This window comes from Gallus gallus, chromosome 18, assembly GCF_016699485.2.
Source record: "Gallus gallus isolate bGalGal1 chromosome 18, bGalGal1.mat.broiler.GRCg7b, whole genome shotgun sequence".
NCBI classification, from domain to species: Eukaryota; Metazoa; Chordata; class Aves; order Galliformes; family Phasianidae; genus Gallus; species Gallus gallus.
In genome coordinates, this window is record NC_052549.1 from 5,310,989 (window position 1) to 5,324,335 (window position 13,347).

Genomic DNA, 13,347 nt, shown 5'->3' on the forward strand with positions numbered 1-13,347 from the left:
ACAGATACTATTTACTATAAAACCAGAGCTGTAACATGATTTAGCAACAGCTGCTTATTTATTAGAGACTCTGCTTCATCTTTAAAGCAGAAGTCCCTCTTTTGTTACCCTATCTCCTAGACAGAAGTAACAGTCCATCTCAACAGTCAGGACAGATCTTGGAGGCACACTAAAAAACTAGCTGAGAAAATCCTAGATCCTCCCCTTACAGACTCCTTCTGTACCTCAGCACTCAGCTGGGAAACAGAAGCCCCAGGACCAGGGTACCTGTATTTGTGTTTTCTTGGGCTCCTTCTTCTGTCTTTGCTATTGTGATAGTACGGACAGGCATAACCCTGGCGACAGAGACGAGGAGGCTTCTTACATTGCTCTGTCTTATAATTTCCCAATACATACGTTGTATCTGCAAGAAGTACAACCAGTTAGTCAGAGATTACCACAATCCATATTTAATACACAAAAGCCTTGAAAGGAGGATGCACTCCACACAAAAAAAAAACAGACCTTTCCAGCCCCACAGAGCTTAACTGATGCTCACCTTGCCACCTTGGCTCCTCACTGAGTATTTTCTCTATCATAGCATGGCTAGCAGCAACTGCAGATTGACCCTCTATGCCACCTTCTGATGTAGTCTGACCATTCTGCAAAGCCTCCATGGCCTGAAGCTCCCTTGGTGTTAAGTGAACAACAGACAGATTGAGTAGATGGAGAGACAGATAAGCATATAGTAAAAACTGTGATATCGACACAGCAACAATCCTTAATTGGGTACATTTAATTCATCCTTTTTTTTTTTTTGGCAGAACAATCTTTGTCAAACAGCAACTGCAATACATGTTCTTCATTCCCAAGCAATTTCAGATGCACTGTTCTTGATGCACCCACAAGTCTCCACTGCTTAAGCATGCTCCCTCCCCCCATTTTGAGGATCCTCCCTGGAGACTTTATAGATTTGCCTTATTAGGAATGGATGCACCATCCTCACCCCAACACTAAGTAGCTGGAGAAGCAGTGTGGTCCTTCAATCATCTGGGCCCAGCAATAACCCTTTTCACTCAGAGCACCTAAGCTCTACTAACCTGATGTCATACACCGGAGAGCGTAGATCATGGGGCCCGTGAGCAAAAGCACAGTGGACTCCGTTCTTCGTGCAGTTTCCCTTGGAGTCCGTCTCATGGATGCAGATTCCAGTTTTGTAATAGCGTAAGTGATACCTCCTCTCCGTGTCTCCAGTAGTTCTATGCAAGAAGGGACATCTGAGGTGCAGAAGAAAGGGAAGAAAAGCCAAACTTTAGTCACACCGCTAGTGAACTCAACAGTACTGGAAGATAAAGGATGCTGTATATTGACACACTTTTGCCAACTCTCTTACACCGTGCCTTTCAACATTACACAGAACCCTGAGATCTGTCACTGCACTGTATATAATGGCTTCCCTCCCAAGCAGACAACTGGGTTATTAAGCCAGCAGCAGCTTGTGATTCTAGCCTAGTAACTGCCAGGGATCTGGAAAGAGCAAGGACACTGTCGTGATATACTAGCCATGATTGAAGGGGCATCACATGGCACATACCATTTCCTCAGCAGCCCATCTAGACTTCATGCTGTTCCTGCTTCCTGCTGATGCACTCCTACAGGGCTGCAACAGTCTATCTATAGCCAGAAGCATCCTTTGTGCAGAGCACGGGACAAGAAAGGAGAATCACAACACTACCACTTTTAACTGATGTTTTGTTTCTCCCTCTGAGGCAGAGAAAGCACCGTTTACATTGAGAAATACAAAAAGAACGAGATGGAATAGGCAAAATTCATATTTGCAGCATTGAGCTAACACTACAAGCCAGCAAAGAGTTTCGAGATAGCATCAGTTTGCACTTGTTGAGCTTGAGCCAGGTATGAAGCAGTGACCCAGAAGCCAAAGCCCCCAAATGTTGTATTTCCAGTCCCTTCCAGCTCTCTTGTAACAAGGAAGAAAGCACTGAAAGAGGCCTCAGGCTGGGGATTTATCCCACTTTGCTGCAGCCACAAGAACGTTACTTAATTGGGCAAAAAATATTGTTTTCCCAATAAAGAGCTTTTTTGCTGTGTGTGTTTGTACTGGCACAAAGAAAGCGAACTGAAATTCCATCTTTCTATAGCATCTCTATATAAAGCGCTCTAAATTTGACCACAGTTTGACTACACTATTTATCTTTCATATCTGTCACGTGGGTGAAGTTGTATTACTGGGTTAACCCTTTAATTGCTGGAAACGACCACATACACAGAAGAAACCCTTGCATCTTGCTCCACTTCAGCTTACCACCGTCACGACGAGGGATGACCCAACAAAACAAACTCTTCACTCTTGGCATCATCACTGCAGCAAGCCTGGCACACGTGGATTGCTATTACAGTTTTTACATCTGTTCTCATGTTACGTATGTTACAAAGCTGCTTTGCTGCTGACTTGCATCATCTCTACAGGACCTGGGCTGGAATCATCACCTGGACTGATCCCAAAAGCCCGATGCCAGCAGAGCAGGGTGCAGGTTTCACTTACTCATCTCCTTCTGGGCAGATTCCCGTGGTCTCGTCATACTTGGTACAGTAAATGTCAGGGCTGTAGTTAAACGTCCCATCCCGACGGCGGATGGATCTGCGACGACGCTGGTTGACAAAGTGCCAATGGAAGCAAGTGTAGGGCCGGTGCTGAGTGCACTTGTGCTGCACGAAGAGAGGGCACTGCTCCGTGCGGAACTCCTTCAGGTAACTGCAGACAGAAAAGCAAAAGCAGGATTTAAGGACAGGGCTGAAGGCTGCAGGCAACACTCAGGTCCCTGTAGAGTCAACGTTAGGCCAGCAGAACTCAGCCCTGAGATGCACCCAGCGTGCCTTCGTCCAGAGCTGGAGGCTGCTGGTTGTCTGTAAGGGGGAGAGTGGGGCCCAGCTTGGTCAGCCCAAACATCAGTGCTAAAGGCAGCTGAAATCACTTCCTATGGTGTCTTTCAGAATCACTGCAAAGAGGCATTTCGCCGACTTTGGGAACAGCTTGTGAGAAAATACAACTCCTAAACCCCTTTCCAACCATTCCCAGCTCTGAACTGAGACCTTGCTGGGGTAACAAGGATTTGCCTTGCTCAGAGATGTATGCCCAGGTAGGAAAAAACCCCACAAACCATACTTCCATGTTTAAAGCTTCAAGTTACTGGGAGAGAAAGACGTGAATAAATACACAGATAAGAAACTTTTTCCTCCCTTTTCCACCTGGTTTATCTTGTTTCCTCCTTCAAACCAACCTCAAGGATAACATCAATCCATCTCCCTGTTGCAGTCTTGCGACTTCAGGACTCGCTCCTGGGGAGGGGGATAACACCTCACCTCCTGGATGCTTCTGCTGCTTTACTTCCATATGCCACTCTCGGGGAAGTACGTGCCTCCTTTCATCCCGAGAACTAAAGAAGTCACAGGCTTTTATTTGTGACACTAATAACAGCCTCTAAACCCAGATTGTAGGGGATTACAAAATGGTTCAGATCAACACGATGATCTGACTGCGATCTGTGCGGAGGTGCTTACAGAACCCACGCTGCCTGAAACCCATGGGCTGTATTTGTAGGGAAGGCAGGGATGGCTGGAGGACCCAAATCCCACCAGGTGAGGCTCCAAGAGCAAAGCAGGGGGCAGGCAGCAGTCACCTTGTGGGCTGTTATCTGAGTAAGGCAATCTGTTGGGCAGAAGAAGTGCTGGGGTTCTGCTGGAAGCAACAGGGTGGTGTAAGGGCAGGCAGGGATTGGTTCAGAGCAATGTGTGCACTCTGAGGCACCACAATGGAGTTCAGGGATTTGTGAAGCGTTCATCCCCACATGATACCACCTCTCATGGCTCTAAACAAATGGCAGTACGCCTGAAGATGTATTTACAGATGACAGCATACTAGACTTATTCAGGAAGCAACATCCATAAATAAAGCATCCCTTCCTTACCCCTGGCTGACAGGATAGCCTCAGGAAAATGCACACATCCAACAAAAGTGATTTTATTTGTTTGCCTTGAGGAGAGAATATCAGTGGCAGAGGCGTTCCTACAGTGGGTTTTGCCAGCATTCCCTCCTTTCGAGGGCTAACAACACTGCTGGGCTCCTTTCTGCTTTCAAAAAGCCAACTCTGTTCAAATGGAGGTCCACACTATGGGCATAATTCATTTAAAAAGTGAACGTTGTAATACAATTAATTCATGCCTGGAAAGCTTTCCAAGCTCTTGGGCCAAGTACAGGTCTAGAAGGTGGAATTCTACACATTATTTTGTCTTATCCGTGCACTACGACTTGTAAGAACATTTAGGTTAGAAATGTTACGGGTAGATAGTGATAGGAGAAGGGGGAATGGATTTAAACTAACAGAGGGAGATTCAGATGAGGTGTGAGGAAGAAATTCTCTACCCAAAGGACAGTGAGGCCCTGGCACTGCCCAGACCTGTGGGTGCTCCATCCCTGGAGGTGCCCGAGGCCATGGATGGGCCCTGGGCACCCAGCCCAAGGCAGTGGACCCTTCCAACCCCACCGTTCTGTGATTCTCTGATGATTCAATGAAATTTCAGCAGTATGATCCCAGACTGCTCTGCAGAGACACTGCCAGGTCACCATTCACTCCCTTCCACCCACACATCTCCACACACGCCTTGGAGAGATGAGGTTCATAGAACATCCCAAGTTGGAAGGGACCCACATGGATCACCGAGTCCAACTCCTGGCTGTCTTTGGTTCTCTGGAAACCAAGGGGGAGATGTCAGACCCAAACAACCCGGGTACAAAGCATCAAGCCCACCACCCCAGTCCTTTATAGCAAGAGATAGGCTTTTATGAAACACACTTAAAAACCAAAACACGAAAGGAAGAAACAGAAAAGCCTTAAAAGAAACACCAAAACTGCACGATCAGCCAAGCTGAAACAGCTTCCCTTTAGCTGGTGAGGTTAAAAACACACACACTGATGAGGGATTTGGGTCCCTGGAGCATCAATTGTTGCTGAAGAGCATTTGAAAATTAATTGCATTTCATGATTGGCTAAACTCCCTGGAGAAACATTTATTATAATGTAAATGAGAGATAATTACATAAGTAAATGGCTCACCTGAGAAGTGTTTAACACCTAACTTGCTCCATCAGAAACTCATTCTTTAACGTTGTCTATTAAATAAATGATCTCTCTCAATTTCAAAGCAAGGCCTGCCAACAGGTGCTGCCAAACCCCCCCCCAGCACCCCATCACCCACCATGGAGCCCAGCAGAGGAAAACCAGCGCTGCCACATTAACTCAGACATTTCAAGCCTTTCAATCACTGCTTCAGCTTTCCCTTTTCTCGACCCACTATAACGTTTCAAATTACCCTCCTCCACAATGGCCTGAATGGTGAATTGCCTCACAGCCCTGCGTTCTCTTGATTGATGAAGTGAGTTTTGGCTCCTTTGGGAGAGCACGGGCCACTCAACCAGCCACTTTGTATTAAAACATATGAAAGATATCCGACCCACGTGCTTTGGGAACAGAGAACGGATACACAGCCTGCACGACCGACGGCTCGCAGAGCTGAACGCTATTAATATTTCAGTGGTCTTTCTGCAAAGGCTCCAAACAGAAACACACAGATCCTCCTCCTCCTGGTGCCCGTGGTCCTTGCAGGTATTTTCCCAATAGAGCTGAGAAAAGGAATGTCTGAACAAGCCTTCAAACAGGTAGAGAAGCAGCGTGTATTTCACAGCACGTCAGCCCCTTGCTGTGTCTTTGCAGGAAGGGGAAGTCTAGCAAATGCAGCTTGCATTTCCCAACCTCTCTCTAAAGGTCTCACTACCATACAGGAGGGGCAGACGTTCCTACCCTTGTTTCATACAGGAGTTACTCCTATGCTTATGTTAAGAAGACACAAGACTCATCAGTGCTCTGCGAGTCACTTCAGGAGCACTTCCACTTGTGTGTGTACGGATGGAGCATTTCCAAGCTCTGGTTTTGAAGTGGCAAGCACACAGCTTGATCTTCTGATATCACGTTATGTCAACAGCAACACCCACGTTCCTGGAGGAGCCCTTATCATTTCGGATTCCTACTCAACAAAGACAAACGCAGTTCTAAACAAATAAGCCACAGCTGGCCAGGAGAACACACAGCAAAGTCACCAGGCTGAAAGGAGCACGCAGCTGAGCAGGATGGACGCCACTGGAAACCAAGACTTATTTCACTAGGAAGACCGGAGGAGAGGTTATTAAACCAACTTTGAGAACTCCCAGAGGCTGAAGGAGGGGCAAAGTATTAGGGAGGATAAAAGATCATCCCACTTCCTCTGGGGTGGGAAGTGGGAAAGAGCAGTAATTACTCCCTGTAATTTACGCTGTGGGGGAACCGCCAACTGCTCACCACTGCCAGCACAGCTCTGCTCCCCGGGCAGCACAGCAAGTGCTCGTGTCTGCAGCCAGCACTGCAGGCTGCTCCCCTCTGCATGCATGGACCAAGCTGCTCTGGGAGCCATAGGGACAAAGAAGAGCAAGAGGAAGCTGAAAAATACAATTGATACACACTTCCAAGCATCACCAAACAACTTTAAAACTAAAAAGAGGAAAGCATGAAGAAACTCCAACCGAGCAGCTTCGCTTTCAAACCTCAGTGATTGCAGCCTTGCCCTGCTCACAGTCGCTGCTCGCTCAGTGCTGCAGCTTTGCTGTTTGGCTGCGCCTGCAGCCCGGCATGCCCAGGCAGCTCAGCACAGAGCTACCTGCAGCCAGGGCTGCAAACCTTCTGCCAAACTTCCTGAAGTCAGGCAGGCATGCATTGGTGGGAGCTCAATTCAGGGAAATGCATTGGAAATGCCTGGAGACAGCTGAGCTGTAGATTCTTTGTTAAAAGCCTTACCCAGAGCTCCCTGAAATCACTGGAAAGAGTCACAATGACACCAAGGGAGAAATCTCTGCTTTATAGCAGAGGGATCAGGAAGGCTGGGGAGGAAAAGAAAGAAGAAAAAATGACTGTTCCAAATCTCTGTTCTTCCCATAACAATAACACTGTCCTCTTTGCAACCTTTCAATGCTAGCTCCTCACCTTTGCAGCCCTCCTTACTCTGCACTGTCAATTCCCTCCCTGCCAGAACTCACGTGGGGATCCAAGGGAGCACTGAGGCTAATCAATTGGATCTAAGCCCTCTGCAGCAGGATGACACCACCGAGACGACCATTAGATAATTGTTTGGCTAATCCAGACTAAGACAGTGCCTGTAAAAGTAGGGTAAGTGCAAGATTGAGCTCTGGTATCATCTAGGTTTGGCGTGTTCATGGGTCCGTGTTTACATCCATGACACAGCACTAACACACCCTTAATAGCAACTGGTTCCAGTGCTGCTTATTTTGGTGTGAGCCCAGAGCTAGGGACAGCTTTCTAAGAGCACAGCAGCTTGGAGCTGGAAGCAGTGCCTCGTGGCCATGGGGTTCCATCCCTGCAATGAGAAACCACCCCAGGACTCAGCACAGGGCACACTCACAGATCAGCCCAGGTCTGGATGCTTCTGGGAAGTCCAGCCTGGCATGCATGCTTCCACTTTATTGCTGGCATGGGTAGCACTGAATGAGTTATATATAATGGATTAACAGCACTGGTCTTTCCAAAAAAGCCCTGCAGAGTTAAATCTGGCCAAGAAGTCTGCAAATAGAGCACTGGTTTTTATTTTTTTATTTTTTTTTAAATAAACATTAAACTTCCTGATAAGATTTCAGAGATGAGGAAGAAAACGCTCACATGCCATTCGCATTTATTCCAGTCCTGCCTCTCTGCTTCTCCTAACAGAGGGTTGTAACAGCAAAAATCCAATTTTATTGGCATCAAAGCACATGGGAACACCGTGGACTCCTTGCTGGCACTTTCACACCAATCACATCCCGCTCTACCAGCCAGGATTGCACGAGGCTGTGCCACAGACCCCAGTGTAAAGCCTCGGGTGGTCCCAGCTCACTGCACATGCAGACAGCCAACCTTGCTGGGTACCTCCCTGCCTGAATCACAGCGGTCACTGCTCTTCGCTGGGGCTCCCATTGACACCCAGCAGGAAGTTTTCCTAATTCAGCATAGGAAAGGGAGGGGAAAAAAAAAAAGAAACGTTACCGGTTTTGCTTCAAAAGTTTAAATGAGCAGTTTGTGCTAACGCTGATAAAATTATCTGAAGTGAACCCAGCATGCTTACCCAACAGACAGGCTGACAAAGCAGGCAGCATGGCAAAACTCGGGTGAAAATAACTCACAGCAGATATAGATGTTTCTAATTCAATAAGGCTTATCTATTGAAAACATTTTCCAAACTGCTGTTTTGAAGCTCCAAGAGCCAACCCGACACAAGAGGGAAAGGAAAAGAGCTGTCCCTATTTAATCAGCTCTCTAAATTCATTTCACCCTCATAAAATTTTATTACAAAAGATGATATCTAACACACTTTAAGTAAGAAACCCACGACTCAATTATTTTCCTTTACTGAACTGTGGTATTCCAATTGAAATGAGCCACTGGTGCATGACAGAATCTACTTATTCCAACAGTGTACTCAATAAAAACCTTACTAATGCACCTTTTGTTTAACATATCCTTATTGATAGAGGAAAAATGATATGATATACAGCTCTGACATTGCTCGGGAGCTTCTGCGCTCAGGGCAAAGAAGGTATTCCTGGACAAGAATAGCCATTGTGCAACAGCCATTCAATTTCTTTGCACTTGCAATTCCCTGTAGCACCCCTACACATCTCCTGGCAGACCAGCAGGGTGACTCAGGGCTCTGCCTTTATGGAATTTCTCAGCATGCCAAGGAGGTCAGCAAGCTGTCAGCCCTGGGCTTCTGCTCCCAGCCACCACAGGGCCCCAGCACCTTACTACCAGATGTAACCTACTGCAGAAACAGAGCGTTGCACTGATCACTGCTAAGCATCAAACAACAACAAACATTCTTGGCAGCAAGCTTGAACAATTTCATCGTGATTTCAGGAAAAGTTTCCTGACCAAGCATTACCAACAGCCTTTATCACTCACTGTGGCTCTCCACAGCTCTGATACGGTCCCATGATATCACCCATTAGACAAAAATACCCATGCAATGTTGTTATTCTGCAACCCCACACTCCGTATCACGAGGGATTTTTGCTGTGCATCACTTGACACAAAGCACAGACATTTCCTCTGCAGTACATCCCAACAACTGCTGCCCTATTTGCCTTTGCACGCTGACAGCCAGGTGCACTTTTGTAAGCCTTGAGAAGATTAGAAAACACTTAAACCTCAAAGAAAAATATATGGACCTCTTTCTGAAAACTAAGGGCTGACTGTGAACGGGGGGAAGGAGAAAAGGATGAGGACAGTTTCAGTAGGCTCACATCTGTCAAGAAGACAGACTTCACATGCCCCAGTGTTTTCTTTATCACCTAAATAAATTGAACCATCAACTGGAAAAAGGTCACGCAGCAGACAGCACTGTGTGACTTGAAAGCTGTTAGATTTCCCCTTCTCCATTAGAGCTTGACAATAATGTCAGTCTAAGGGCAAATAAAGAAAGTGAAAGTTGGAGAGACTTATCACAGATGCATGAAGTCGGGCTTGTTTTGTTGTGGAGGTGTTTGGGCTTTTTTGATTTCAAGAGTTCATATATATAACTCACTGTGCACCTTCATGACCAACCGACGACTGTGTGTACATCCATAGCTCACACTGTGGGTGTTGGCTCCCCCAGTTCTGCTGCAGGAATAGGTAGGCAGCACTCAAGCTTTCCTTTTCCTAGACACCTGATTGGATCATCATAGGATCACAGAATGGCCTGGGTTGCAAAGGACCACAGTGCTCATCCCGTTCCAACCCCCTGCTATGTGCAGGGTCGCCAACCAGCAGCCCAGGCTGCCCAGAGCCACATCCAGCCTGGCCTTGATTGCCTGCAGGGATGGGGCATCCACAGCCTCCTTGGGCAGCCTGTTCAGTGCGTCACCACCCTGAGTGAGAAACTTCCTCCTAGAATAGATGCTAAAGAACAGCACGTGTCACAGAAGGTAAAGCACAAACTGCCAGATTACAGAAAACTAAAGATAGAAAAGCAACAAAAACATACAACAGTCATATTGAAGTGTAACACGATCACTACTGCAACTCCGTGTTTGGATTTCAGAGCATACTACGGAGTGGAAAACAATGCAAGTAATTCAGTTAAACTGCAAGGAAAGAATGATATAGCACCATCACTTTATAGATGAGAACTTTAATTGACTGCTAAAAATAACCACGTGCATTCTAAAAATAAAACCCTGGCAACTGCCAGAAATTTGCATGAAAATCTACAATGAGAAGAAAAACATCCAGCAGTTGTTTCTTGTCCATACATAGAAAGCAACAAAAAACAAAGAGACCCTACAGCATGGTGCCAAGGCATTGCAGGATGACAGCCCTGTACCAGTTTCAGGCAAAACATGGTTCGGTTTCCAGAATTACAGCCAAAAATGGCTTCTTTTTGAGAGGGCTACTGCGCTGCAGTGAGGGCAGCTCACCAACGCTCTGTCTTGACGATAAAAGCAGGTTGAGGTTTTCAGTTCTGAGTTAGCTCAATACAAATGAGCGCTCATCGATCACATCCCATGTGCCAGCAGGCAAGATGCAAGCTTTGCTGGGTTACAGTCGTATCCCAGCCTGCGAGGCTGAGGGACAGAGATGCTTGTTGTGCCTCCCTGGAGCTGCGTGCCCCTCAGGCACGGCTACGTGGAGTTGTGCCATTCAAACCTGCAATAACTGGAGTTATTTTTTGGCCTGTGCTCTCTTTAAAAGCCAGAAGCCTGTTGTACCAGCAGACCATGGAAGCTGTACGTCCAATCCGTAACAATAAAAGCCATTTCAACATCTGATCACAGTGCGTTTCAGACACATTCCCTTCAAAGCCATTCACAGAATCATAGAATGGCCTGGGTTAAAAAGGACCACAATGACCATCCAGTTCCAACCCCCTGCTATGTGTAGGGGTGCCAACCAGCAGACCAGGCTGCCCAGAGCCACATCCAGCCTGGCCAATCAGCAGGATCCAGAACTCAACATGAAGCTGACATTTACATTTCATGGAGTTTGATCTCCAAACCAGTTGGCCATCAACGTGTATTATGTGAGAAGACCTCAGCACGAACAAAGCCTTCAGATAACTCATGCAATGTTTTGAAAACGCATCCAAATTCCCCCCAGTTTAAACGTCCTATTTCCAACTTGACACTGTTAGTTTATGGAAACAACACAGCTGTGCCTAAAGGAAGCTTCTGTTTCCAAGCACAGCTCGCCCCCAACTCAAACAACCCTCCCTGCTCTGTGGGTTGGCTTCTGCTCTGCACCCTACTTACCTGCACACCATTCCTTCCAAACAGCACCTGTTTAAGCGCTGAAGATCATAAGAATTGGACTCAGTGATCCTCATGGGCCGTTTCCAACCTGAGATACTGTATGATGCTACGTGCTTTTCAACTAAACGTGGGTTGAGCGCAGCTATTTCAGCCAAGAAACCTCAAACGTGTTGAAGATGAGCAGATATATGCTGTTAGAGGTCTACACCTGCTTTAATTCTCACTAAAACACATCTCAAATACGAGCAAGTATTTTACTGCTAATTACCCAGCAAACACATCCATCCGTGGGCTTTGGAGCTTGCAGCCTATCCCAAACATGGAGAACGCCCACTGAGACACGGGGTTCATATGGAGTTAATATTCATCAAGTTTGCTGGATTAGACTAAAAAGAGCTAAGATCTGAACAGTATGTGGACGTCCTATGCTGTAAAAATTAGAATAACAGCTTCCAGTCAAGTCCTTTCATGTGGTACTTCTCTCACCATTCATTCAATCACTAACAAAGCCCAGCCAGAGTTTGCAACTGCAGAAACACTTGCGGAGGCTGGGAACAGGGCTGGGCTGCTCCAAAAGTGCTGTTACTCAGCCTGCGAGCTCCCTGAAACAAAACATCCTGCATGCAAGAATCTGCAAAGGCAAAAAAATCTGTAAAAAGGCTTTATTTCCTTACATGCCATTGCATAGCTCAGGCTTTCCGTGGCAGATCCTTTTATGAGCCTTTTTCAGGCTATCCCTCAACATCTCGCCTCACAAGAAATAAACATGGTAGCCCTCCCTCTCCTGGATGTGCCAAGAGCCTTTGTGATTTAACAAGCAGCTCACAGATCAACTGCAGCCCCATCCTCACACCAGCCTTCAGACGGTGCATCGGCTGTTGGAAGATCCGAATGCATTCTGAACCAGAAACATAAAACCAAAGGTCCGCGGGGAACGATGCCCTACCCAGAGCAGCCTACATCCGAACACAAAATGGGATCTGCTTCTCTCCAGATGAAGTGCCAACCAGATGTGCAGCGAAGCTCTCCGGAAAGCTTTATGTTTGTGAACAGCCACTTTCTGTTTTGAGTTTGAAACAACACACGGTGATTATCCAGCAGGCACGGACCCGCATCCCCTAACACACGTGCCAGCACAAAGGTAACAGCCAGCTCTTGTTGGCCAATCCTAAAGAATCGATGCCATCCCATTGATTTCCCTCCCCGTTCAGCACATCATACTTCAGTCACGCCTGCTGCAGCCCAACAGACTCTTTCCAAGCTGCACAAGAGCTGCACGCAGACGCAGGTCCAAAAGAGCACTGCCACACCAGCCTGCTCTCAGACCAGGTACAGCAGCAGCACTGAGATGTACAGCAGCACAGCAGGGAACAGCAGCCAAACCCCAGGCTATGCCACAGCTCTGCAGAGTGACTAATCCATATCCCAACTAATCTGGTAGCACTCGAGATATTTTAAACGTGCAAACTCTTTTTGTTGCAGCAGAGCTGCACGGTTGCCCCGAGGCATCTGCTGCTTTTATTCCTGTTATGATGGTAACATTAAAGTGCTATTAATAAAAGCTCCCAGTTGATTGAAACAAAGAGGAGAAAAGCTGCCTCTGAGCATACTGGGTGTGCGCTGAGTGCTTCTTTATTAACTGTGGTGACATGTGGAAGATGAAGATTAACAAGTAAAACAATATCGACTTCAATTCAGACTTTTGCAGATACTCATCAGGTGTTGATTCAAGAAACTATTTTCCTTTCAATACGCATTTCTTAATCTAAAAAGAAATTCTAGGCATGCAATGATAAAAAGGGATTCAAACAATTCCTTAACTGTAATCAGTGGTGCAACCACTCCTAATAAAATAGTGATCTCTACAAAGATCCATTTGCAGGGCTGACCAACAGACAGCAAGCTGACAACCAACTCAGTGCAAGTTCCCCTTCTGCTGGTGTCCTAATGGCTGTATTCAACTCAGCATCTCTGGCTCTTAGTAA

The 13,347-nt window shown here is 46.6% G+C and overlaps 1 protein-coding gene across 8 annotated transcripts in view; it reads right to left on the minus strand.

Moving 5' to 3' along the window:
- Positions 1 to 13,347, minus strand: part of UNK (unk zinc finger) — a 38,748-nt gene that overhangs the window by 20,507 nt on the left and 4,894 nt on the right. For all 8 annotated transcript variants that reach the window (XM_040649689.2, XM_015295332.4, XM_015295336.4 and 5 more), the window contains exons 2-5: positions 2,543 to 2,752; positions 1,080 to 1,256; positions 539 to 669; positions 268 to 403 (exon numbers count right to left, since the gene is read on the minus strand). In XM_040649689.2, the coding sequence (XP_040505623.1) occupies positions 268 to 403; positions 539 to 669; positions 1,080 to 1,256; positions 2,543 to 2,752 (654 nt within the window). The remainder of the gene's footprint in view (positions 1 to 267; positions 404 to 538; positions 670 to 1,079; positions 1,257 to 2,542; positions 2,753 to 13,347) is intronic.